Source organism: Engraulis encrasicolus, chromosome 20, assembly GCF_034702125.1.
Source record: "Engraulis encrasicolus isolate BLACKSEA-1 chromosome 20, IST_EnEncr_1.0, whole genome shotgun sequence".
In the NCBI taxonomy this organism is placed as follows: domain Eukaryota; kingdom Metazoa; phylum Chordata; class Actinopteri; order Clupeiformes; family Engraulidae; genus Engraulis; species Engraulis encrasicolus.
Window position 1 is genome coordinate 7,202,816 of NC_085876.1, and position 27,617 is coordinate 7,230,432.

The 27,617-nt window shown below is 44.3% G+C and overlaps 2 protein-coding genes across 2 annotated transcripts in view; both read left to right on the forward strand.

Annotated features, from left to right (window-relative positions):
• The first annotated feature begins 2,486 nt into the window (after positions 1-2,486).
• On the forward strand, positions 2,487-5,434 carry LOC134435680 (uncharacterized). Its single transcript, XM_063184717.1, has 2 exons — positions 2,487-2,984; positions 4,675-5,434. Exons 1-2 carry the CDS (start codon positions 2,623-2,625, stop codon positions 5,222-5,224), a joined length of 912 nt encoding a protein of 303 aa, XP_063040787.1. The 5' UTR covers positions 2,487-2,622; the 3' UTR covers positions 5,225-5,434.
• Positions 5,435-9,929: 4,495 nt separating this feature from the next.
• zmym4.1 (zinc finger MYM-type containing 4, tandem duplicate 1) overlaps positions 9,930-27,617 on the forward strand; it is a 39,924-nt gene continuing 22,236 nt past the window's right edge. Inside the window, exons 1-11 of the mRNA XM_063185288.1 lie at positions 9,930-10,075; positions 10,972-12,176; positions 12,624-12,698; positions 12,972-13,018; positions 13,174-13,290; positions 13,988-14,063; positions 19,431-19,701; positions 20,105-20,291; positions 20,811-21,020; positions 25,089-25,239; positions 26,313-26,428. Coding sequence (XP_063041358.1) covers positions 10,985-12,176; positions 12,624-12,698; positions 12,972-13,018; positions 13,174-13,290; positions 13,988-14,063; positions 19,431-19,701; positions 20,105-20,291; positions 20,811-21,020; positions 25,089-25,239; positions 26,313-26,428 — 2,442 coding nt within the window. The 5' untranslated portion in view covers positions 9,930-10,075; positions 10,972-10,984. The remainder of the gene's footprint in view (positions 10,076-10,971; positions 12,177-12,623; positions 12,699-12,971; positions 13,019-13,173; positions 13,291-13,987; positions 14,064-19,430; positions 19,702-20,104; positions 20,292-20,810; positions 21,021-25,088; positions 25,240-26,312; positions 26,429-27,617) is intronic.

Consider the following 27,617-nt stretch of genomic DNA (forward strand, 5'->3'; position numbering starts at 1 on the left):
CTACCAAAGTCCCCCTCGTTACCTAGGGCCCCCACACTATCCAGGCCCGCACTACCTGGCCCCCTGATCTACAAAGTGTAAGGGCAAATTCAATGATTAACACCCACCCAGTTAAGTTATCTAGTTTTGTCTTTTTCATATTAATGTAAGGGAGGTAACAGGAGCCTTTATATAGCAAGGATTGAACGTACACTTGTCAATGGCGGTGGGTTGGTGAGATGTAATTTTTTTATGTACCACTGAGTTTTAATTGTAAAAACCCCCAAAATAAATGCAGAACATTAGAATAATAGTTTTGAAGCAAAACTAATCTATTATTTTGTGATAATTAAGTTAATGTTTGAGAACATTAGCTTCAAGAAGTGCAGTGCATGATGGGTACGCAATCTAGGCCAACAGACAACCTAGCCAGCTCTGAGCCTACGTTCTTAGCTCCTCCCCTCACTCGTGAAATTTAGATGCTATCCAAACAATTTGCCATGTACGTAACAACAGAAATATTATCATTGCTGCATTGGCCATGCATTGCATTTCTGACTAAGGCCGTACCCATCATGCACTGCACTTCTTGGAGCTAAGTTTCTCAAACATTAACTTATTTATCACAAAGGAATAGCTTTCGCTATTCGCAAACTATTACTCATCGTTATATTCTGCATTTATAGTATGGTTTTTACAATTAAAACTAATTGGTGTATGAAAAAATGGCACCTCACCACCCCACCGTCATTAAGAAGTTTACGTCCAATCCTTGCTATTTACTGCTTCCAATTTCTCTCTACCATATTGAGTTGAATAAGGGAGATCTACATGTCTTATGAGACTATTGCTGATCCAGAAATGTTCTTACACTTTGCTTCCCGGGGGGGTAGAGTGGGGGCCCTAGGTAGTGTGGGGGCCCTAAGCCATCTGGGCTGAGCAATGCATCACTTTAGAATAGGGACCCTTATTCCACATCTGTTTTCACACTGTTCAGGGTTTGTTCACACAGTGTACAAGGAGCTTATACACATTGTATTCTGGCCCTTACTGCTTACTCATAAATAGAAATCTAGGTCTACTAGGTCCTTACTAAGGTTATATTGGTAATACATCCCTTATTGTGCATGAACAAGACATTTGCGAATAAATGTCTAACAACTGTCTGATTTTGCTTAGTACATGCCTTACAAGTTACTTACTAAGGCATTAATATTGTATGTATTAGTGCTAATAGATGTATCCCTAAAATAAAGTGTTACCATCGATTTGACTAGCTTGTCCATACACTATGACACAATAACTAACCATTCTGCTGGCACTGATACGTTCATTGACACAAAAGCTTGGATTTGAAAGACAAAGCAAGGGTTTTGAGCAAGAGACTTGGTTTTGCAGGTCATCCACTGTGTTTTGCCATTTGTTAAAGCTGTTGTGAGAATGAATATTGTGTTTTGCAAATTGCGAGAGAGATTCGAGAAATGTACAAAACCAATTGAGAAATACTGTAAGGTACAAAATGTTGGCACAACATTCCTAATTTTGAATTCCCCATTTGTTTACTGACATGAATGGCCCATTTGTTCACCCTTGATGCCTGCCGTAGGTCACACTTGTGTGTGTCCCCTCTTGTTTGATCACTGTTGTATCCTATTGCCTGGCTGGCGTCCCTGGCTGCGGTCCATCCGTAGCTGCTAGTACAAAGCCTGCTATCAAAGGATCTGGAGGCGCCAAGCTCATGGGTCAGGTTCATTTTGCCCGACCCGCAACACTCGGGTACTGAGGCAGATGGGGTTACAGCCACGGAGATTCGACCCACATAACATCTTCCTTTTAGACAAAACAAACACAGCCCTGCCAAGTAAACATGCAGCAGGTCAGAGTTGCTCAATAGTCTTCAACATTTATTCAACAGTTTTGGCAGTAAGGCAAAAAAAATCTATTTGGTCCTTTTGCAGCATCTTTCAAATTTGGAGACTGGATGGAAATTCAAAATTACCCTATTACAGACCCTTGTGATGGTTTGTCACTTAGTAAATAATGAACTAATTATGCACAAATCATTAAAATGTTATTATTAAAGTCATATCTTAGCACGGCTGACACAGCACACACTTTCTTAGGGTTCGTTATTAAGTGTTCCCGAATTATAGAAAATGTGTTGAGGGTCCTACTAAGTGCATCCTCTCAATATGACATTGATAATTCTGATCATAAATCTAAGTTGTCCCAGCGAACTTCAGTCACCTTTCATGGACTTAACAAGAATTAAAGTGATTAACGATGATCAGCTATTGGTATAGACACAGTAAGCCACAGCACACAGCAGGGTGTGTTTAAGTGTGTGTGTACGTGTAAGTGGCACCTACAGCACCATAGCTGCATACTCATGCTGTGGGTGGCATCTGGCCTGGCCACTGTAAGATGACCCCAGGGGGTTGAAAACATTCTCGACAGAAAGGCCTGGAGTCGGGGGGTGGGGGTGGGATGAGATGAGATGGGAAAAGCACAAATGGAAGCAGGATAAGATGAATGGGGAAGAAAGGAAGGAAAGAAATGGGAATGAAGGCCAAATAGTAGGCTTATAAAAAACTATTGGAAAGAGGTGGTACGAGCAAAGAAAGGAGATGTTAGAAGTTCTCAATGGGCTGGGCTGCTACATATTTAATGGCCCTGAATCATTCATGCCTTCACTTATCGACCAGCTTGACAGTAACTGCACACGCACACACACACACACACTCTCCCTCGTGTGCCGTTGGGTGCGCAGCAGTCATGAGTGCCGGTGGCTCCACCATCCTGGAGACGGAACTTGTGAAGAGGCAGCGGATCCTCCAGGAGACGCGCTCCAGGGCCCGCTCCTACCTGCTTTCCCGCTCCCTGCCTCCCCTTCCACCGGCCAGCGCTCCACGCAGCAGGGACACCACGGTCCACCTACCCACTCTGGCCTCCTCCCGCAAGCCCTCGCTCAGAGGCCAGGACGGTGCCCCCACGGTGCAGCTCAGGTAAGAGGACACCCGAGTTTGATGGGGCTCTCTGCCCGCCTGCCTGCCTGTCTGCCTGGCTATTGCCTTGCCTGTCCTTACAATACATTTGGCGACTTACAATCAAGGGCATAATTATAGCATACAGCACTTGCAAGCTGCATTGGAGATATACAGAACAATAAGCGAAGAAAGGGATAGAGTTCTTTTTTATTTAACATGATGCAGAGATGGATAGTGATATGGGAGATGGTAGGCCTAATGAAGGCTCGGACCAAGCTATTGAAGCACTTTGTAATGGTCATGGCATATTGTTCACTGGATTCTGTTCAAATAATCTGTGATGGCTGACTTAAATGCATTTGTTCCACATCCACAAGTGACATTTGTTACTAAAAGGCTTAAAAACCTTGACAAACTGTAGACTGTACTGTCATACATGGAACTGTCTCAAATTATGAAAAAGAACTTGTGAGTTAATAATAGGCTGTAAGAAATTAACTACACATTAAATAATTGCTAATTGACATAGGCCCAATTGACAATTATGAACTCCAATGACCCATAACTATTATAGCCTACTGTAAACAAACACATTGACTGATTCTGGACAGTAATGACATGAATGTCTTGTCCCTTTGCCACCCAGACATGTGCAGTGTACGTAACACATGTGCAAGAGAGGAGTGTTGCATAATTACCTTAAACGGTGGTAAAGGTACCTGTGGAGGTGTTGTTCTGAACAATATTGCGTAATTACCTCACACTCGTCTACTGTTCAGTGTCCAGTGTTGTCTCGTTACCCGAAATCTCTGCCTGTCAGATGATACATCCTTGTTTTGAGTACTGGGTAACTCAATACGTCTTTAAGTTTACTGTACTGCGACGGCAACCATGGACACCTTCTTTAATTCACAGGGTATAGATAGACTCTTATACAATATATCAGTTTTAGAGTATTGTAGAAATACAAAGAACAGGTCTAAATTATAGTCTAATAAACTATTCTTTGTTTTCCGGTCAAGTTATTATACAAACTGTCTGGATTATCTGTCACAAGTTAATTAGATCTGCAGTTAATTCTGAATGGTTGCAGACGTTTCCATATTGGTGTATTGCAATTTGCAGGCCTATTCAACTAGCGGCATGTGGGCTACATGAGGCCCATTTCAAATTTTCTACAGCCCAGCGATTTACTTAAAATTAGATGTAGTTCTTCAATGGATGTTTTATCTTGTCTTTAATACCCCATAGAAACCCAGTGAAACTTTAAATTTGGGCCTCTTATTGGTACTGAAGTTATACCACTGGTGTACGAATAACTTGTCTCATGTAATATGGCTTTTCAGTCAGCTTTTTCCATTTTTGGAAAAAAAAGGCCATAATATGTCATGTCATGGCATGGCATGATATGGCAAGAAATCCTAAAAATCAAGCAATGTTTGATTCTCTCTGAACAAGCAATGCCTCAAAAACAACTTTTATATCATGTAGTTTTTTTAAAGTGACTGATATGTGTGAAGGGCTGTGAGGTTTTTTTATTTTAATTTGGACTTTTCCATAGTGTAGACAGGGCCACTGAGCCATTTTTGTTCACAGTCTAGCCCTGGGTGTGTGTGTACTTTTCCTTACTAGAGACTACTAGAGTGACCCTAAAGCCATTCTATATCTGCCTGTATCTCCCCTTCTATCTCCTCTCTCCCCTGGACAGCATCAGTGAGCCCTCCCTCTTCGCCTCACAGCCCAGGGCCACGCTGCCCGACAGGTTTCCACAGAGACGCCGCCCCCCTCCCCGTAAACGAACACCCCAGTTGCCGCTCTGCAGGTTATGCGATCTGGACGGCAGCAAGTCACTTGACAGCTGCAGCAGGCCCACCTACACCGCCTTCTCCTGTCCAATCCGGCCCGTCTCCAAGCTGTCGCCGAGCCCCTCCTCCTCCTCCGCCTCCTCCCGTAGCCAACTGGCTCTCTCGGCTCAGCTGGGTGTGCGGCGGCTGGTGTTCACCTCGCCACTTCCCTCGGGGGCCCACCAGGGGGCGTTGTCCGTGAGGGGCACGCCTTGCTTGCCCCCTCCCACCCCTCAGGCTACGGCACAGGGCCGGGCTCAGCTCCACGTCTTCCTGCCCTCAGAGGCGCTGTCCTCGGAGGAGCTGGACAGGGAGTCGGTGGACGAGGGCTTCATGGACGAGCTGGACAGCAAGGTCACTTCTCTCAAGCTCCAGCAGGGGGCCACGAAAAAGCAGCAACAAACTGAACCATAGACATTATGCTGGCAAAGGCACCAACTTCACATCAACATTGGGGGAGGGGAACCTGCACAGGCAGAAAGCAGACATCAACATTTTCATGATTATTTGGGGTGTTTTTGTAGCCAGGCCGTGCCCTCCTAGTGACGTAACACCTTCAGCGTTGCTACTAGTCAGGTCAAGAGCAATGCAAGTACTTTCTGAGCTCCCGAAAAATGGGGAACTCCTTCCACTTTGTTGGCAAGCAAACAACCATTAGCAAACCAAGGGAGACGGATCAACCATGCCGTTTCGGAAATGTTAATAGTAATGCTATGAAAGTCTATGATAATCAGGCTAGTGTTTTTGCCCCTCCACCTTAATTTTTTGGGGGAGTCAAAAGGTCTATGTCTCCCCTAATCCTGCGCCTAGTATACTGTGTACACTGTAGACATAAATACACATTATCTACATGAACTGAACAAACTGGACTTACACTGGGCAGACGGAAATCATCCATGGATACCATTGGTGGGGAGAGAAAAATTGGACAACTATGAGCACATCGGTGATGGGGTCCTTGACCACAGAACATTGGATTTTTATTGAGGCACATTGATGTGGCCGTTAGTGGATGTACTTTATATAAAGATAACATTTAGCCTATGTACTATTTAAAGTGCACATTATCAAATGTGTGTTGACCATTCACAAACTTGTCCCTTTTCATGAATATTTACCATTCATCACTTGAATAAATTCACAACAGGCACCATAATGGCAATTCCCAGCCATAGTTGGGAATAGTGAAGGGAGATCTTACTAAGTAGGGCTTTACTCTCTCTCAGTATTACAACATACAACATCTAGGCTATACAATTGTGTTTCATTGCTAAGAGAAGGTACACTGTTTCACCATACCATCTTTTGGGCTGTAACAATGCTGGGAAGTAATTGTATTTAACAAAGTTCCATAGTTCCAAGTGAATATAAACAAACCCAAACTAAAGTTGCTTACTACATTAGCTACTTTGTTGTTTTCAATGCATTTTCCCATTGGCAACTACAGAAGTGGCTAACAGGCTAACAGGCTAACACTTCTCTTTTGAGAATTGTACCCCTGGGAAGTAATTGTATTTAATAAAGTTCCATAGTTCCAAGTGAATATAAGTAGGTCATTGTGTACAAAAATGTAAGTAAATTTATTTTTCTGAATAACAATGTCTTTGATTTACAATGCACCTTACAGAATGTCCATGGTCATTTCGCAACTACCGTAATAACACAAACACACACTTTAAGACAACATACTCAAGCATACTCCTTGTGCATATCTGATATGTAACTCACTCGTGCATGCAAAATATATGTGTGCCAGTACACAAGAGGGCATTAAAAGGTTGCTACGCAACTAGGACATTGTGCTTTCCTAAAAGTACAACACTGTAGTTGTTAGAGAAAACAATGGAAATAAATATTTTTTTCTTCTCAGTCACGCTGTGAATTTTTTTAGCCATAAATCTATACATAAAATTCCTCAGCAGTGCATGAAAAGTGGGGACATCACAATTAACAAATAAAGTGCCAGCACTTGTCCATTGGGAGATTAAGGAGAATCCTGACCTGAAGGCATCATTTTATGCCACCTGCAGCTTCTTCATCTTGACTGTATAATAATGGATGGGCTGGATAATCCCATTTCGTCTATTAATGGCATTTATGAATTGCTGACTCTCATAGTTAAATGAGGGAGCCCCACCAGTTGGCCACGGCAGGGCCTGCTCCACAAAATTTCATCCAAATCTGTTCATGACTTTTTGAGTTATTCGGCTGACAAACAGACAGACAAACAAGCGCAACTGAAAACATAACCTCCTTGGTGGAAATAATAATGGCTGGAAAGGTTAATTCTAGCTCTCATTTTTCCAAATGACTGTGTTCCAGAAGTTTTGACGCCTGCCGCTATGCTATTTGGTGTACTGTAAGCAGAATGGTTTGTGGCATTTTTGTAGTACGCTAACTACTTTCTTTTCCCAAACCCCATACAGCCCATCGTTCCTCAAGTGCCTCCTTACTACACAGCTTGAAACTTTTTTTTTTCATTTTGTCTTGTATTTCACCTGAAGTTATCTTTTGGTTGTCCTGTTGCTTCTGGAACTGTTTTCCTGGAGAAAAAGGATTGGCTGAAATTGTATTTGATTTGACTCTGGCTTGATTTCAACAGAGCCCCTCTTATTACAATTATGGATTGGAATTTCAACAGTGCCAAACTGACATTCTTTTTTTTTGGGGGGGAAAAAAAACTTTCTTTTATGACCCTTGTTGTTTCATTGAGTTAAATGATCTGTCCACCAAAAGACCTTTTGAAAAAATGCTTTCTTCATGATTTAGAACATGAAAACTGTTGGTGAAGCACTGACTAGAGGGATGCTAACTCAACAGTGAAGTGTCTGTAATGGCCATTCAGACCCATTTGTGTCAAGTTGAATGAATGTTAGACTATCAGCCCAAATCACCAGGGTATGTAATCTTGTGATCAAGCATATTTGGGTAGTTTCTTTGATTATTTCATAACAGTAAACACATTTGTTTTACAATAAATGGTTTCATACCAGTCAAATAATAACCCTGTGATAGAAACAGATTTTTGCTATATTCTCTGAAAAATAGATACCAAACTAAACATTCTACAGGGCTATGTAAACGTATGACCAGCACTGTATCAGTCTGCATAGCCTACATTCAGAACTGTATTCTGTATTCATCCAACTGTATTCATTCAGCACTGTACCTCATTTTGGAGCCCCGGTTCGGCCCCATTCACCCTCTGACTGCCTGGGCCTGCTAACTGGGTCCAGCTGTTTTATTCATTAATGGGAGAAGTGAATCAAGCCAAAATGACGGACAAAGGAATTGTCTCTGGGCAAACATTGTTTTAGACACCCACAAATGGTGGCTTCATCTAGACCAGACGTGGGCAAACTCAGGCCACATGCGGCCCGCTCAGCCATTTCATGCGGCCCTCAGAGCCTTTCCAAGAAAAAAATGCAGATTCATATGGTCACTCATTCTTAAATTAGCTACCTAAAACAAGGGTCCGGGAAACACAAGATTACTAAAGTCTACATCTAGATAAAATTAGCAGGAATGGCCTAACTGACAATGGTGTAATTATGTTGGCGTACACCATTTCTTATTATTGGCATGGGCAAGTTGCCTATGACATCCGGCCCTTTGGTCAACTTTCTAAACCCAAGAGGGCAGAGTTGTACAAAGTAGAAGTAGAGGTACTGTGTAATTACAACACTAGTACAAAGTTGGAGCCATGTAATATCATGCCACTGTTGTAATTACATTTGTAATACTTCTACTTTATAGAACTATGAGCAGTTCCAGTTAGTGTTGGCACAAAACAGTCAGTCTCCTGATAGAGTCTTTCAGTATGACAATGATCCTAAGTACACATCAAAATCAACAAAAGAATGGCTTCACTGGAATAACTTTAGGCGTCTTCACATCATGGTAGTAGGGCCTAATGGTCACATCATGACACCTATTGAGGATTTGTAATGGCCCATACCAGAGTTCGTAAGATACCTGACTCATAACGAGCAGTGGAGTGATTTGAAAACGGCTGTGAATCCTTTGAATCTGTCAGACTTTGAGTGGTTTTACAAAGATTAGTAGGTAAAAATTGCCACATTAACACATTTTTAGATTGGCAGAAGAGTAGATGAAGCGCAAGTATCCCTCGAAACCAACTGGTGCTCTTGGAGTGTAGGCCTACAGTGTTCAAACCCTTACACACCCTGATGAAGGCCGCAGGGCCGATTTGCCCACATAATGAAGTCTTTTTTGAACATTTTTAAATTTGCTGGGATAGATTTCCTGCACGAACAGTTTCACTCACATTGGAAAACACATTTCCAACATAAGTGGGCTACATGTCAAAGGCACACTGTGTAAAAACGTGGTGGGCTGCAAGGTTGAATGGACAATGAAGATCTTGGCATGAAGAGAGTGGGAGAGAGAGAGGGTAGGGTGGACAAATAACCTAGCCGGGTGACCCGCCCGTAATTCTTCTCTTCGTTCGCACTCGAGTAGGAATGAAGAGAAGTATTAGGCGGGTCATTCCAGGCTAGACATGACCCAGGCTGGAGTTGAACCTGGGTTTATGCAAGGCCATTCATGGTAGGCCTAAGGTGTGTTAGCACAATGTGCCACTGCACCCCCATAATGTCAAAATACTGTTCTTAGCAGTGGACATGTGAAGAACCTGTTCATCAAGGCCAATTTAATCATAATCAAATTAATTTATTATATTCATGTATTGTGTCTATGGGATATCATTGATTCCTATTCGTATTGCTCCCCCTATTGGGGGTAGGGCGTAACTTGTGGTGCGGAAGTAGATCAAGAAAGAATGCAGCTGAGTACATTGCAATATGCGACCTTGCCTCCTCCACTTGCTTGTCTCCTCATACCAGGAAGTAATATGTCATGATGACATCACTGACAACAGCATTATATTTCAATATCTTGCAAAAGCTCAATTGAAGAGTGTTTTTCTCATTTGCAAATGGGATGGAGAAAGAAAAACAGTCCCTCAAAAGGTGTTGTGGCTAGGCTGACAGCTGGGAAACTTTATCGTTTTCTCCACGGAGGAGGGGCCAGGAGGCGGGACGAGGTGACAAGCGCAAGTGGAGGAGGCAAGGTCGCATATTCTTAACGCACTCAGAGACCCACAACAGCTCTGGGTTCCATTCACTAGCGTTGGAAGCATTTGACCAATGCAGAGTACTAGATTGTTGCAGAGGTGTTTGTTATATCCCTGCAAAATCTGCATCTGAAGTAAACACTGAAGGATTCGAAGAACAAATTTCAACGGTAAGTAACATGACGATGTGCTGCACTGTTTGTTTTGCACGCATTGTTTACTTGCCCCTCGGTGCATAGCTAGCGATAGCCACAGACATGCACGTTCCCTGTGGTAAGTTATGCACAAAGGATTAGGGCCCGAGGCGAGGCCCTAAACAAACTACACTAAAATAAGATATCGTATGCAAATATCTCATGCAATGCATACTTTTCATAACGTTAATGTGAACTGTTGGTGTCGATAGCTATGCATTTCGTCCAAAACTAGCATGACTTTTGTGTCACGTGTAGTTTGGGAAAAGTTTCCATGAAGATTCAGTACTTTTTTTTTCCATAAGTGTTCAGACATTTCCATGTCATGTGATGGAGTCTAAAGATTGTCACATTTTGCCTTTGGTAGTGAAAGGGGGTTGCTACAACGTGCTAGCTGGCTACTATTATGATAACAGTTGAGTGAGGCTAATCACATTGGTTATCCATCCACCTTACCAGTCGGTTCGTTGCTAAAAAAAATATTGGCATTGTTTTTTGTCGGCACGGACAGACATTTATACGTTCTTATATTTCCTTTCGGGTGAAGATACTCGTACGCACTAGGATGTCATAATGAAGCCGTAAGGCTGTTTAGGCTACTAGTGCATTTCCTCTCGCCTCCTCCCCACTATTTCGCGCCATCATGGCAGTCTACTGCTTGAACTTTGGGGGGCGCTCAGGTGGTTCTCACAGAGGCAAGGGGGCGGGACTTAGAATTGTGGAAGCAAATAACACCCACGTATTTCAACGAGTATAACTTGTTACATCTGTATTGTGCAGTATCTGTATTGTGTCTCAGCGCCCTTGGGTATTCACAAGATAACAGGTGTGTAATAATCATCTCACATTGTTGATCTGCCTTTGCCCCTTAGCTCCGTGTGAGCAATGGATGGAATGGTGAGCCCTACAATGGAAGAGTCGAGTGGAAGCTCCCAGCAGACCAACAGCAGCAGAGATGGTGCAAGTGGAGACGGCACAAATGCAAATGACACTGGGGTGAAGAGTGAGTCTTCGAAAGGAGACGCTGCTGCAGACAACAGGGCGGTTGATACTAGTGGTACGGTCACCCTCAGCGGTCTCGTAGACTACGACTCTGATTCTAATTCCAGCAGCGCGGTCACAAATGGAGAAGAAACTGCCCCAGCCTCCGCCCCTAGTGACGAGAAGACTCTAAAAGGGAAGGATAGTATTAAGAGTGAGGAGGAAAGCCAGACTACTACTTACAGTGGTGGAGATGGTACCAGGTCACAGGAGGTAGTCCGCCACAGTCCACAGCCACAGCCTCCCACACATGACCTCGGCAGGGATGAGAGGACTGTCACAGCGACAGAGCAGGTCACGAAAGAAAAAGAAAAGGGGGAGGGGGAGAGGATGGAAGTAGACATCCCGAGTCCGCCGGTTGTAAAGGAGGAGGGTGAGGCAGACTGTGCTTCCAAGGGTGAAAAGAAAGAGGTTGAGGATCAGAAGGAGGCAGTTGTAGCCAGCGCATATAAGGGTGAAATAAGAGAGCGAGAGGCACGGAAGGAGGCAGAGGTAGCGGAGACCATCAAGGTTGAAGAACGAGGAGAGGAGCAGGAGCAGGGTAAGAAGGAGAAGGTGGTAGCAGGTGGGGAGGATAGTGGTGCTGGGGATGCTATGGAGGTGGACACCCCAGCGGGTGGTGGTGACGACGGCGATGACAACTCTGATGCCGATGACCTCACAGTGGTGACAGTCCCCGTGGTCTCCGAGATCAAGGAGGAGCTGAGCATGGATGACGAGCCCAGCACCTCTGGACGTGCAGCCGGAGACGAGCGCCTGAAGGATGCAGACACCGGTCTGGACATGGGGGTGGACATGGAGCTAAGCTCGGAGGGCTCCAGTGTGGGCGGAGGGGTATCGGGGACAAAGACGACCACCTCAGATACAAAGACGGGAGATGGTGAAGGCATTTCACGGAAGAAGACCACCAGGGTCACGGAGGCAGACAACGAGGACCTGGACATGGGAGTGGAGACGGTGGTGGAGGAGAGGGAGAGGCCCAGCGTGATGTCATCAAACAGCGACTCTGGAAACAAGGCAAAGAAGTCAGATTCAGGTAAATGCAGAACACTATCAGCACAATCAGAACACAAAGATTGAAATACCGTCAGTAACAATGCTTTTGATTCCTGTTATGTTAGTGCACTGTATTTGATGGATTGATCACGTTCTGTCATTTCAACTCTCAACATCAGCAATTTGGGGTTTTTTATTTAAAAAAAAAAAAAATTGCACGTCACCCATTGCTGATACTGTATTATGCAGCTCTTGTAGAAGTTAGACCCCAGGCCATATTGAAATGCAACGTCAAAACATATTTACAGAAAAATACTTAAAATGCACTTTTAAAATGTGCTTTCTCCTACTGTACTTCGCTTCAAAAACTGTTCGACGCCATGGTGTAAAAGGCTAATTCTAAAAAGGAATGAAGTCATAACTTAATGAGTACTTGTACAGTGCATCAGGGACTCTTAACTCAAAGATGGTTGGTTCTTCACATTAGGTGCGCTGAGCCCAGACGAACCGCTGAAGGAAGAAAATGACAGTGACGCATCCAGTGACAACACAGCCCACCACAGTGAGTTATCATATCAAGTCAAGTCGGCTTTATGGTCAGTGTGTTCATATGTACAGGTCATACCGTTAAAGGGAATTGAAATGTCATTTCTGTCTGTCCCATGCAAAGGCTTAGATATAGACGACCCTATGTTGGTTCTAACGATAGGTCCCTGGGCTGCCATGCCGGCAGCACAGGTCAACTTCTGATCCTTCTCTGTCTTTCTCCCCAAGTATTTCTTGTCTATTTCAACATATCCTAACGGAATTCTGTTTTATTTTCTGTTTCTTTTAGTTGCTGCACACAAAAAGAAGGCCAGCGCATCAGATTCCCGGGTCCCGGTACGATTCAGAATTCCTGCATACTCTGATAGTTTTATTTTTGGTCCTGAGTAGTGTGTATTAGTATGCATGAGTGGTGTCTTGGTGATCAGGAGTGCATGAAGAGCCCTGAAGTGTAGGAACATTTTGTGATGACCATGTTCTGTGTTGTACAGGACGCGGTGCCTGCGGCGGACCTGCGGCTGTCCATTAAGGACGAGCCCCTGGACGAGGCTTATGACCAGGCGCTACACCCCTTCACCACTGTCGACATCAAGGATGAGCCCAGCACGGTACCAAACACACCACTACAACAACTTTCTGTGGGAAGGGGGGTATTCCAAGAACATGGTTAACTGTAAAACCTGGCCATGGTAACCTGTAAGGAGTAGTAAACCTACTAATAGATAGCCCTCAGGTATCATTTCGGTAAGGTTATGAGGACTCCAGGTTCTTCCATTAGATGATTTACCACTTACCTCAAGGTTAACTACTTGGCTTACTACTGAGCCAGGTTCTTGGAATCCCCTGTGGTTTTGATGCGACTGTTATTATAGTGAAATTGCTCTAAATCCCATGTGTTGCCTTGCCATGTGTTGGGAGTGTACAAGTACTGTAATAGAATAGGGAGGGAAAGTAATCCCTGCTGCCTGCTGGCAGCGTTCTTAGCCTCTGTATCAAATGAATGGGGCCTTTTCTTTTAAAAATTACATCTGTTCTGACTACGAAGTTTAAGTAGTGGCTGTCATAATATGCATGTTGGTAGGTTGGTTGCTATTTTGTATATTTACCATGGTCTGCTACATTTGGCCGGGTGTACAGATGTGGTGTATATCCTTGCTTGCACACAGGCTTTTGTGTAAACCCTCTACATCTGGAAGTGACATAGTGGCATCCACTTGTACTGAAGTATTATATCTCCTTGTAAGTGTCTTTGGTCAAAAGCATCCGCTAAACCTACTGAGTTCTGTATTGTTCTGCACTTCATAGGACTTTGATCCGCCGAAGCTGTCTGATGAGTTCAAGATCAGTGCTGTGTACTCTGTGGGAGAGACGCCTACTACAGGTGAGTTTTGCTGCTTTGGAGTAGAGCATTTGGAGTTGAGCATTCATTTATGACAGGAGTGGGGAACTTTTTTTATTCAACGGCCACTTCAAATTTCAATTCAAAGTTCACTCTGTAAACGGCCCTTGAGACATGGGTTCCTGATGTTATTCTTAGTAAACACAATATAGTGTAATGCACATGCATAATATCCATTATGTCTTCGTTGATGGTATAGTAGCTTGAGTATCGCCGGCCTCTTGTTGGTTTTGCCAGACATTTTTCTATTGGTACTTCCCATGGGTACTTCTGAGCAGAGTCCTGCACAGGGGTGCATTTCTGGAAAGCGTAATTGCTAACTATGTTAGATACTTTGTTGGTTGTAATGCAATTTCCCATTGGCAACTACTGAAGTTGCTAACCGCTAACAACTACGCTTTCCAGAAATGCACCCCAGGTTCGGCTACCCGCGGGTGAACTGCGAAAAGAAAAGGGTGAAAATGTTTGCAGTGCATTAAGTTAGGTGCTGGGTCGGGAGACCCGATCCACAGGTCTAATATGCGGTTTACAATACACATCTACAAAAAAATGATGTAAATGTAAAAGATGTAGTGAACTGCAAACCTCCTTTTCTCCTTTATTTTTATATAGGCCTATTTTATCTTTTGCCGCGCATTCCCATGAATCTTCCCGAAACGCCACGTCAGGCACTGCAGTGCAAAACGGACAAGTTGAAAAATAAGTTGGTGGCTGGACATTACAAGGTTGTTGCCAATACCTCTTCAAAAGTAAAATCGAATGTTTGGAAGCATTTTGGATATGTGTCGGATGGTGAAAACAACATCGTTGAAGGCTTTGCGGCGTGTAAGAACTGTCTTAAAGTGTTTGTGCACGACAGCCGAAATAGTGGGACCTCGTCACTTAGGAAGCATGCAGAGGTCTGCGCAGCTACCAACGAAAACGCATCCAGTTCTACCATGGAAAGTTTTGCGAAGAACTCTGTAGTACTTCAGGTGCCTTGCAAAGAAGACAGGGAAGCCGTCACCAAGCTTTGCGTAGGTTTTGTTTGCAACGACATCCAACCCTTCGAAGCAGTACACGGCGAGGGTTTTCTTGCATTAGCACAGGGGCTGATCAATGTTGGTGCAAGAGCTGGTCGTGTTGATGCGAAGCAACTGCTGCCTGACCCTACGACCGTTTCTCTTGGAGTGACCAGCTATGCAGAGGAGGTTCGTCGGCAAACATTGCGGGAGCTCAAAATGCAGTTGTCCAAAGGAAACGGTGCCATTACGCTGGATATGTGGACAGATGCCCACAGTAAAACTGCCTACCTCTGTGTCACTCTGCACTACATAGACAATAAGTGGAAGCTGATTGAGCGGGTGCTCTGTACATCAGAGTGGGACAGCTCCCTACGTGAAACGACATACATCAAACCTGCAATCATCAGTGCATTACAGAGGTTCGGCATTTCTGAGTATTACTTTAAGCTAATCTACGTGACAGACAGGGGAACAGACATTGTAGCAGCCCTCGGTTCGGTCACGAGGCTGAGTTGCGCTGCCCACATACTGAACACTGTCCTGTCCACCACCTTCAACAGGAACTCTCTGGAGGAAGATGCCTATGGGCAGGAGCTCACTACCCTGATTGACGCAGCAAAGTCACTAGTGACATATTTCAAGCACTCCAAGCTCCAGACTCGCCTGAAAAAACCACTTGAAGCTTCAGTGGACATGTGCTGGAATTCCCTGCATACAATGCTAGAATCCATCAGCTGTCAATACAACGAGATCCGTGCTCTTCTGCAAGTGCGAGGTGAGGTCGGTCGCCTAGACAGCTTGGAGGAAGTGGCGCTCACTGACAGCGTGGAGTTCCTGGGCCGATTCAAGGAGGCTACCAAAGCACTGGAGGCATTGGAAACCCCAACGCTTCACCTTACAATCGTTTGGTTTGAGCGCATCAGACGCCACTTGTGCCACTCTTCTACCGACAGCAAGGCCATCTCCTCGCTGAAGGAAAAATGCCTGGCCATTCTCCAGGAGAAGTTTGAGGTCCATCCGCTGCACAGGCTTGCAATGTTTCTTCATCCAAAACTTAAGAGCCTGAAGTTAATTGCTGGCAGCGACGAAGTGGCAAATGTCCACAGCGAGATGCGGCGCCTTGTGAAAGGTTAGTAAGCCTATAAATAACCACAAAACTAACAAGCAAATGAAAACAAATGTATCACATATAGGCATTTTAACATAACTGATGTTTTTTTTCCATTTTTTATTCATTACAGACATCAAGGATAAGCGTGAAAGTCTGGAGCGTTGTCGGATACGTCCCCCTCTCGAGAAGCGGCCCAGAGTGTCAGCGGACACACTATCGGATGTGGAGGATTCCGGTGATGAGGCTCCGCAGTACCAGGATGAGGTCACTGCATACATCGACTTCAAAACACCGAAAGATGACTCTTTTGATGTCCTGACCTGGTGGAGTGAGCACGAGCGTTTGTTTCCCAATATCGCTCAAATTGCGAGGTCTGTTCTCGCCATCCCAGCAACAGCTGCTGCAAGCAAACAAGATTTCTTGTGTGCTGGGTATGTTATCCCGGAGAGAAGTAGTCAGCTGAGACAATCATCTGTGGACGATATTCTTTTCCTACACAGCAACTTAAAGCATCACACCAAACACCACCTGTGATTGCTGTCGAGTGAGTTGAGTGTAACTGCCGGTACAGTCGTTACTTGTTACCCAATTTGAGCCGTGAAATCATCTTCAGGTTTGCTGATAAATGGATATGCACGCAGCGCTCTGTCTGGGCTGTTTTTCCCCAGCCCTTTTTCGAGCTCTCTGGTGTGGTGTGGGTGTGTGAGCGAGCGTGCAAGGTCTATTACTGGGAATTTGCATGAGCCCATCATGCTGTGATTTGTTAAATGTGTCCTGTTTTTTTTTCTTTAGTTTTTATTTTCACTTCCCTGACTTATTACCTGTTATGTGTCTTTAAATGATGTGTATTTATGTAAGCTTCTTGACACCTGGGGACCCTCGGGGATCAATAAAGTTACTCTACTCTACTATACTACAATACTTCGAGTTCCACCACCATTTTTTTCTCAGCGGAGGTAAAAGTGAAATGATTCGCTGCGCAGAAATCCTACTACTACTAATAATAATACTTACATTTTATATAGTGCCTTTTAAAACACCCAATGCCACTTAACAAGGTATTGTGTAGAAATGTGCGCACGTCAGTGTGTGAGAGGGTGTGTGTGTGTTAGGGATGCACAATGTCAAAAATTTCGGCCGATACCGATATCCGATTATGATATTGCGGTTTTGGCCGATGACCGATATTAACCGATACCGATGTTTTTCTTTCTTTTAAAAAAAAAGAGATGACAATGATGCAAACAAACATAATTTTTGAATGTCGTCTTATTTCCAAAAACACTTTTTAACTCCCTGTGATAATTAGATAAAAAATAGAGACAAAATAGAAGACAAACAGTGAAAGTCATCGTCAAGTCCATTCTTTTAGAACCGTAACATATAAAAAAACATCGGCGTTAACATCGGCCCAGTTTTACCCATCAGACCGATGTCCGATGTGTTGAATATCGGCCGATATCGGCCGATACCGATACATCTAGCCGATACATCGTGCATCCCTAGTGTGTGTGTACATGTAAGTGAAGGTGCCTATGGAACTAGCAGCCATAAGCCTCCAGGACGAGATGTGTCTTAAGGTGTTTTTTAAACATAGCCAGTGAAAGGGCATTCTGGAGGTGGTCTGGCAGATTGCTGCGAAGAATACGAGCATCTACACAGCTACTATACAATCATTACGGTGAAACTGTATGCTATATCACAAATGGTTAAATTTGTTAAAATTGGTTAAATACACTGTACTACCAAAAAAAACAGAGTTTGGGTAGCCTCCATGTCAGCAGCAGCAGCCAAAGCGAGTCAAGTACGTGAGAACAACAGCACAAGCAACACTATTGCGTTGAGGTCACATTTTTTTCCATAGGCTATTCAAATGTGCCTGATCAAATGGTCTTCCAGCACGAAAGGAAAACATTTTGGTCCTGAAGTAGACCTAGTATAGTTCCATACTTAACACCTGTCTGCATACAACACCTGCTGCATTTTTAGACCGAGTTGGTTTCTCTTTAACCATGCCTACTGTTGAATTGTCTGCATTAGGCAGAATCCTTAATGGCACTATATTAGATTAGATTTGACTGTTGTTATAAATAGGCCTACAGAGCAATCATGACATGCATTTTAGATGTGAGAATGACTGTGCAAGAGGCCTATCATGAGAGATTCCATAGGCATAGGACTATAGTTTGCACAGATTAAATATTAGGCTATTTACACAGGCCTACAACCAGGGGAACCAGGGGTATATGAGGCGTGCTAGTTCACTGGTTGCCTTTTCCTGCGAAAAGTCAAGTAACAAGTTACTTTTTAAATGTAGTAGTAGTGGCCCATGACCTCCTTTTCAACACAGGACACACACACACACACACACACACACACACACCTACATGCAGGTGCTCACAGATAGGACACACACACTCACACACACGTATGCATGCCCATGTACAAAAGCAAACTCACAAGCATAGGCATGCATTCGTGCAAAGGCATTTGCACATGCTGACAGAGCTCTGGTTGGCTAAACTTAGATAAAGCAAGATTCCTACAGCTTTTACTAAGAGTAAAGTAATTCAATTGCAATTGAAAGCAGTAAGTAAAGTAACTAATTATTAGTTCACGTCGCCTATTGCAGGCCTACGAAACATGAAGTCTACACCATTTAAATTCAGGGCTACATTCTTTTTCTCTGTTTGTCTGGCAACGTTTTCATATTCACTTTGCAATTCATTATTTTGTTTATAATTTCATATACTGTTATGACAATAAATGTGAGTTTCAGTTTTGTTAACTACTGTTCGTTTATAATTTCATTGCTTACTATTATGACAAATGTCTGAGTTTCATTTTAGTTCATTACTGTGTACCTACTGTTATGGCAATAAACTTTCTGAATTTAATTTTGACTCTTTTGACTTTTTTTCCATGCGGCTACAGTTCGGGTGCTGGGTCTATTTATATCGGTCCGGGTCCGTTGCAGATTTTACATTTAAATTCTGTCGAGTACTTGCACTCTACTGTAGGATACGGGAAACAGAGAGTGTACACAGCATTACGTTATTTTACTCAGTTGACACATTTCTCCAAATGGACTTGAAGTCATATAGACACATACTGTTGAATATTAGATTCATACTGGGAAAAAGTGTCCCTAAAACAAAACAATTTCCTCTACGTGGAGTGTTTTAATTGCTCTTACAACCCTTTGTTTCCATCCCACCTCCCCGTCTCAAAAAGCTGGCAAACTGGCCTCAGATGTGTCGTCGACGGTGAAGCCTGGGACGCAGGTGGTAGCGCTCCCCCGGCAGCTCCCGGCTGCCAGTGCGGTGTGTGTGCTGTGCTCCGGCTGCTCCAAGGTGCTCCTGAAGGGCCAGACAGCGTACCAGCGTAAGGGCTCATCGCACCTCTACTGCTCCACCGCCTGCCTCACTGGCACAAACACCACAGGCACCACGGGCGCCGCCGTCAAGGGCAGCAACGTCAAGAAGAACTGCTTCTTCTGCCTCAAGTAAGAAGATGTTAACACGTATATGGATACTTGGATTGTCTTTGGCCTCTCGTTTACATGTAAACTGCATTTTTTTTTTTAGAATGCACATTTCAAAGCAAAACAAAACATTTAGGTGTCTAAAACGCACAAGTCACGATGGAGTTTTTTTTATCTACATGTCATGTTTCCACATAAATGGATAATAAAAAATCCACATTTTAATATCCACATTTGTGTAACCAGCACCTAAGTAACCTTCCTTTCTTTCAACTCATTTTTTTAAACCTATGATGGTGGTGGTAAGGGTGGGATTTGTACCTGGCCAGTGCTCTAACCATTGAGCCATCACTGCACAGATACATGAAAATGTGAATGTTTCATAAGCATGTCACATCTTGTCATGTTTTGTCTTTCGTTCCAGGGCAATCACCACCCCGAAGGATGTGATCACGGCCCCCGTGGACAAATCCGGCTCAGTGCAGGACTTCTGCAGTCAAAAATGTCTGACGGCCTTCCACATGAAACGAGACAGCGCCCTCAACACTGTCACGGCACACAAGGCAGCAGAGAACACCTCGCGCTGCAGCTCTTGCCAGAAACTTGTGCCGGTAAGTACCAAACATAGTGTATACTGCATAGTGTGCAAAGCATCCTTGATGTCATCCGTAGACTTGAAGAAGTGAAGTGGAAATGAAGCTAGTTTCAAACAGCAGAGAGCTGCTATTTTAGACACCTGAGCATCGTTTTCAATCCGACTTCCCACATCCAGTTCCCAATATGCGTGTAGTTATTGTACGAGATGCTGAAAATCCCGCTTCCAATTATGCTAGCCCTGCCAACCACGCTCCTTATAATTTGTAAAACATACACGCAAGTCTTGGCTTACACAGCAGTAATCACTGAAATTAAGTTCATACCATATTTTCAAGTGACTTATTTCAGGCTGAAGCTGTTGTAAGTCATACTGTTTCTTGTTACTGTGCAATGACGGGAAACAGGTCTTTTAAGTTCTTTGCTGCTAACTACAATTTTGTAGATAGATTGTAGTTTGATAATATTCTGCATTTTTTTGTTTAATATTTGTTATTTCATGGATTCCCCCACTCATCTCTACCTCTCTCTCGTAGTGCAAGCACGAAGTGAACTTCATGGGGACGGTGCACAAGCTCTGCAGCGACGAGTGTTTCACGCGTTACCGTTCGAACCACAAGCTGGTGGTGAACTGCTGCTCCAATTGCGGGGCCTACTGCTTCGACGGTACCAGTGGCCACACGCTGCAGATGGACAACATCAGCAAGAAGTTTTGCAGCCAGGGATGCATCACTGCCTTCCGCAAGGTGGGACGCGCACACAGACACACAGGCGCACACACACACATGCACACACACATGCACACAGACACAGACACACAAACACATGCACACGCACACAACTCAGATCGCGCGCGCACACACACACACACACACACACACACACACACACACACACACACACACACACACACACACACACACACATTCAGTCTTCACTCTCTTTCTGTTCAGTGACATTTGTGTTCTCAGTTTCCCTTGTCATTACAGGCCTATCGTCTTTTTTTTTAACCTTAACATGAAACGCCTTCCTCAAAAGTTTGGAACATACCATTTTTGTTCAGAATTCCTTTCGGTTTGTCTCCTAATTCCATAGAAACTGGTTTGACATGAATTTCTGATGATTTAAGCTCTGTTCCAAGGCACCGAGCAGTTTTTCAGACTTTCTGTTGGAACACAGTGTAATAAGCTGTCTTGGTTGTGAAAATCACTTGGATATCATCCTCACAAACACGTCTATTCCTCAAGAGGTGTGCTAAAGGGTTTTTGGTTTTGCCCTTGAAAGCTGACCTTGAGAAGAAAATCGTCGCCAATTGGATAAGTGGTTGAACACCCTACCAATCGGGAACATACAGATGTCCAGAAGGCATGTTGCAGAACTTTGTACAATGCAATCGTCCAACAAATTCGTTCAATCAGGAAAGCGTAGAAAATTGGTGAAGCACTCAAACACAGCCCAGATGGTTTAATTCGATCCTGAAGTTCAATCCAAGTGTTTCAGGTTGGCGTTCCCTGGCCTGTGTTTGTCATGAGATAAGAGTGTCTGGTCATTGACATGTCGTGATGGATGTTCAGCAGTCACATTTTCCCGTGGTTCAACTGACTTAAGCTGCTTTTTAGCAGATGGAGACGTCAGGTGGAGCCAGAGGAGTCCAGGAAAATGCTGTTATCTCCTTGCAAGAGAGGCCATTTATGCAGCGCTCACATGAGGACAGAATTAGAGTTAAACAGCTCGGACCACACAGGCCTGATCTAAAAATCCATCAGCCTGTAAAATGTGGGACGTCCATCTTCAATCGAAAATATTCTCGGGCTTTGTATGATCGACGGCCATGGATGGCTGGATGCGATGTCAGCAATGCATTTTACTGCTTCCCTTGCTTGCTGTTCCAAAGCAAGGGCTCAGAGCAGTGGACAGAAAGAGGGGTTCAGGACCTGAAGCACCTTTCAGAGAAATGCACAAAGCACGAGTATAGCCACAGCCATTTGGACAGTTCCTTCAAGCTAGCACTTCTCGGCAAGCACTCCCTAACCAAACAGCTGGAGAAAGCCCATAGCATCAGCTCTAGGAAACACAACAAGGAGGTGACCAAGAAGCGTCACACTCTCTCCAGGATGATCGACTGTGTGGCATCGTGCAGTGACTTTAAGGTGGCTGTGCAGAGGTCAGGTCAGCCTTGTTTGGTGGACTTGGCCAGCACCCTTGAAGGAGAGTGGAAAGACCACCTCAAGAACACCACAGGATTAGCAGACGTGCCAGACCCCGTGCTGCCGAATGAACTGCTGCACTGCATGTGGGCCGTCCTGAAGGAGCATATCGTCTCTGAAGCCCGAAGCAGCGAGTTCCTCTCAATTCAACTTGATGAGATTACAGGTTCAGCGACAGAGCCGCAGCTTTCCGTTGTACTCCGCTATGTCGACAATGAGAATGCCACGCAGGAGAGATTCTACGAGTTCATCCCTCTCCAGTCGGCTACAAAGGAGTCCATTGCCACAATGCTGAAGGATTGCTTGGCGGGCATTTTGCCCGAGGATCAGCGCAGTAAGCTCATCTGCCAGGCGTACGATGGTGCCAGCAGGACTAACGGCGTTCAGAAGCTCATCAAGGACGTCTACCCAAATGCCCACAGCGTCCATTGCTATTCACACCAGCTGAGAGAGGTCGTCAAACAGGCAACCTCCCACCTGTCCGGAGTGAGGGTGTTTTTCGCCGACCTCGGTGGATTCACCAGCTTCTTTACAGCATCTCCCAGGAGGATGGCCGTTCTCGACAAACTAGCGGGCCACATACAGTCATCATCATCATCATGTTTCAGCAGCAGCGACCGATGGAGGTTTCACAGCCACGACGTTGCCACTGTGTCAGGGAATAGATCCGACCTGCTTTGCTGCCTCAGAGCCATACGGGAGTCGGAGGAATTTGACTCCACCACCATACGAGAAGCGGGACTCCTGGCCAGGCTGCTGGAGGATCCGGACTTCCTGTTCCTGTTGCAACTCTTCCAGGGTGTTATGGCCCACGTGGACCAGCTACAGGCCACACTCGAAGGGAAGAACAAAGCTGATTCAAAGCACATCTTGAAATGCGTCCAGCAGTTCCAAATGGCCATCTCTGGAATCAGGTACTTATTATTATTATTATTATTATTATTATTATTATTATGGAATTTAATGTCTATTAATTATTTTATTACTAATACCGCAACCACTATAATGATTTCTACCTTTAATTCTTTTTCTAAATTCTTTTGTCAGAGAGTCTCTGAATGACCTGGTTGAAATAGGCGACACTGGCCCTCCATTGAAGAGGAGTCGGTCAGAGGCTCGCAAATCCATTGCAGCACAGGTGAGTTCGCAGCTCAAACAAGATCATTTGATTGCATTGATAAGGACGCCTGTAATAACAATGAACAAAATACTTATTCTATCTTGTGATCTTTACATACTTAATATTTTGTTTTTATTTTCTCTTTTCATGGTAGGTCTGTGCCTGCGTAACGCAACAAATAAAAGCACGCTTTTCCTTCACGGAACACCTCGTCAGTGATGCGCTGCTGAAGATGTTTCCGAAGGACACTTCCAAGAGCCCTGTTCAGACGTTACAGAGCACCCTGAAGGCCTACCCAATGCTCAACAAGACGCGACTGACATCAGAGTTCAACTTCCTCTGCAGCCAGGAACAATTCACGTTGCGCTGCGGTGCAGTGGACATGCTTCAGCTGTTTGGGGAAAGCGGTCTCCAAGATGCCTTTCCGGAGACTGTCCGACTCCTAAAGATCCTCGTCACCACCCCGATGCCCTCGGCAGAGCCGGAAAGATGCTTCCAGACTTTGAAAAGAATCCAAAGTTTTCTCAGGAACACAATCACCACTACTACCATCACTACCACTACTACTACTACCATTCAGGAGATGCTGAACGTGCTGGCAATGCTGTCAGTGGAGAGAAGACTGATGACAGAGCTCACTGGGTTCAACCAGAAGGTGGTTGAGAAGTTTGCAAGCCAGCCGAGGAGGAGAGATGCATTTATGTACAGATAATGCTTCTGGACAGTGCTTATGGAGTAATACTTTGTTTATTTATGTCTAGGTTATGGCTTTTTTTAGTTGAAGGCGTAAGGTGGTACACCAAAGTTAATGCTCATACATTTATTAATAAGTGGCAACTATCTAATGCACAAGCAATAAATACGATGGAGACATTAACAGCGGTCACCACACTGACTTATGCTACGAAAAAATCATACTTGAAACATTGGCTGCCTTTTATGGTTTCTACTTGTGGTTCAGCAGGAGAACGGCAAGTTGCAGGTGCCTTGTTATTGAGGGGCTTGGTTTAATATTTTTTTTCCCCAGAATGTCCCTTTCTGGTTCAGAATGAATGAAAAGTTGCCTTGTTATTGAGAGGCAGTAATGTTTATTTCTACAGTTAATGGTCTAATGGGTTAATAAAGTTGCTATAAGATCTAATCTGTTTCTGGTGTTTTTTCTTTCTTTCTTTCTTTCTTTCTTTCTTTCTTTCTTTCTTTCTTTCTTTCTTTCTTTCTTTCTTTCTTTCTTTCTTTCTTTCTTTCTTTCTTTCTTTCTTTCTTTCTTTCTTTCTTTCTTTCTTTCTTTCTTTCTTGTGATGAACTGCACTACAAGGTTTTGTCCCCATACAGAATACAATTTCATAGACCTTGTCTATCACTTTATGGCCGAACGTGTCAGCAAAGTCTCTTGTGTCCCAAGGTACCGTCCCAAACTGATGTTTTCCACATGGGAAATCGGGGCTCAAGAGATTTTAATCTGGTGTGTGCGTCTTTATTTCTTCCAGAATCGTCTGACAACGGTGGCGTGTGCAATGTGCAAGGTGCCCCGTACGGCTGCCGACATGGTGGAGGGAGTAGACAGCACAGGCAAAACGGAGCTCTTCTGCTCTGCCACCTGCGTGACAGCTCACAGGGTGCACACAGTAAGCTCCTCAGGTAAACGCACCTACAGTAAGCCAATATCACACACACACACACACACACACCTGCACATCAGCCACCACCTGTTTGATGACTCACACTGTGCTCTCGGTCAGCTCCTCAGGTAAATTCACCTGGCTCATCGTGCATGCACGCACTCACGTGCACACACACACACACACACACACACACACACACACACACACACACACACACACACACACACACACACACACACACACACACACACACACACACACACACACCTGCACATTGCCCACTGATGTGACTGCTTAGAGGGTGCTCCTTTAGCTAATATTGCCAAATTGAGCTCATTGCTCACATGCTTACACTCTCACATCGGTTATGTTACGGAGGCGAACAATTGAAAGTGAAATGCTCAGGCCCATTGGTTCGGAAACTGGTCTAAACGAACGTCTTGCCTAACAGAAGAGAGTATTTTTGCATGGTGAGTCAGTCTCTAAAACCTCTCCTCACCATAGGAGATGATGCATAAGAACACCTTTCATCGGTCACAACAGTCTCTCTGTGTGCATTTGGGTGTTTTTCTGTTTGAATTGTAGTTCGTAGTGACTCGTGAATGACTCCGCAAGATGCTGACATGGCTGTGCTGGCCTATTGCTTGCAGGCCTGTTTCGTTGTTGATACTGTGAATAGCATTAGCCACCATGCTACTATACTCACAAACTATTTTGATCATTGGCCAATTAGCCACTGATTGATGAAGCTACATAGCTGTTCCTCCATTCTCTGCCCCCCCTCTCTCTTCTTCGGTTCACAATTGTACAGCTGTGTGTGGGCCATCAAATGTTCAATCTGCACTGGTGTCCTCCACCATGTTGAATATTTTGACTTCCCTTGGACTCCCGCTTCCCTGTCACACATCCCGTTGTAGCCGTTGCCATTGGTTGTCAACACTGTCAGTGGAAAAAAGTTTTTATTGTGATGTTGAATGCCTATTCATTTCTCCAATTTAGACATTATTTCATTCTAAAACACGATGATCTAGTACCGCTTAACCTTCAGTAGGCACTTTAAAACAACCATAGTCTGTCTCCCTCCTCTAGGCTCCTCGTTGGCGTGTGATAAATGCAAGAAGATGGCTGTGCCTCAGTACCACCTGGCCATGTCCGACGGCTCCATACGCAACTTCTGCACCTTTAACTGTGTCGTCAGCTTCCAGGTACTAAAAACAAAAACATACAGAAACTTGGCCCATCCAACCCCATTACATCACCAGTCCAACATGGGCCAACATGGCTGACATTCTGTTGTCTGGTAATTACAGGACATAGTCTGGGAAACAAATCACTGGTCAAGTATCTGTTTGAAACTGACTAATAATCCTGTCTGTCTAACACAATTTGATTTTCAGAATAATACTAACATTGGACTAAGTAAGGGCGTTGGCGTTGAGAAGGATACAGCTGAGTAGGGGCAGGACTTAGTTCCCATTAGGGGGCATTAGTTTATTTTATTTTTCAATTCTAAGGGGAGCGTTCGCAGACTTCTGATGAGGTAAAAGGGGCGTTTGTTTTTAAAAAAAAAAAAAAAAAAACACTGCCTTATCGGAAGGTGTGTGGCGTGTGATTAGCCCTCAAGCATTTGTCTTTTGCATTCTACCGCAAAATCAGCGTTAACATGAGAACCCCATTGTTTATTGAACGCGGCTAGCGTCTTCTGCTAGCAAACAAATAGGCTACATAGACTAAGTTAAAATTAGGTTTTTTCCCCCTAACGAACACACTGCAATATGCACTGCACTGCATTTGATGATATTCACAATTCCACTGGAGAACTTCAGTAAGATCAGGAAAAGTGTTTGGATGTAGAGAAATCATAGGAAAGGCCAGCTACATATAATATGAAGTGGAGATGACACAAAATGAAGAGAGGACACCCTTTTGTTTTAGGACCGCATCAGTGAGAGAGTGTGACAGGAAGTGAGTAGGAGAAAGAGGGGAGAACGATTGGGACTTTGCTCAGAATCAAACTCTTGCCCTCTGCACAACAGCATGGCCTCCATCGAGCCACAATGTCCACAAATGATGCCAATAATGCCCTTAAAAACCACTGTAATGTAATGACCTTCCAAATCCCACAGGAGAACTTCAATAAGATGAGTGCCTTCTTAAGCCTGGTTTAGACTCATCCTTCAGCTGGAGGACACGCACTGTCAGTGGGGGGTAGCAGCAGATCAAGTACCCAAACAGCCACCACGCCCCTCTTTTAGCGCTGAAAAGACCCCTTGCCGCGATCAACGTATATTTCTTCCAGGCTGAATTGTCCACGATCTGCCACTGCCCCCCGCTGACAGAACATGTCCCCCAACTGAGGGAGGAGTCTAAAGCAGGCTTTACAGAGATGAGGAC

Coding starts and splice junctions, on each gene's coding strand:
- LOC134435680 (XM_063184717.1), top strand. CDS start 2,623: ATGGGCTGGGCTGCTACATATTTAATGGCCCTGAATCATTCATGCCTT. Junction 2,985..4,674: donor GCCCCCACGGTGCAGCTCAG/GTAAGAGGACAC, acceptor TCCCCTGGACAG/CATCAGTGAGCCCTCCCTCT.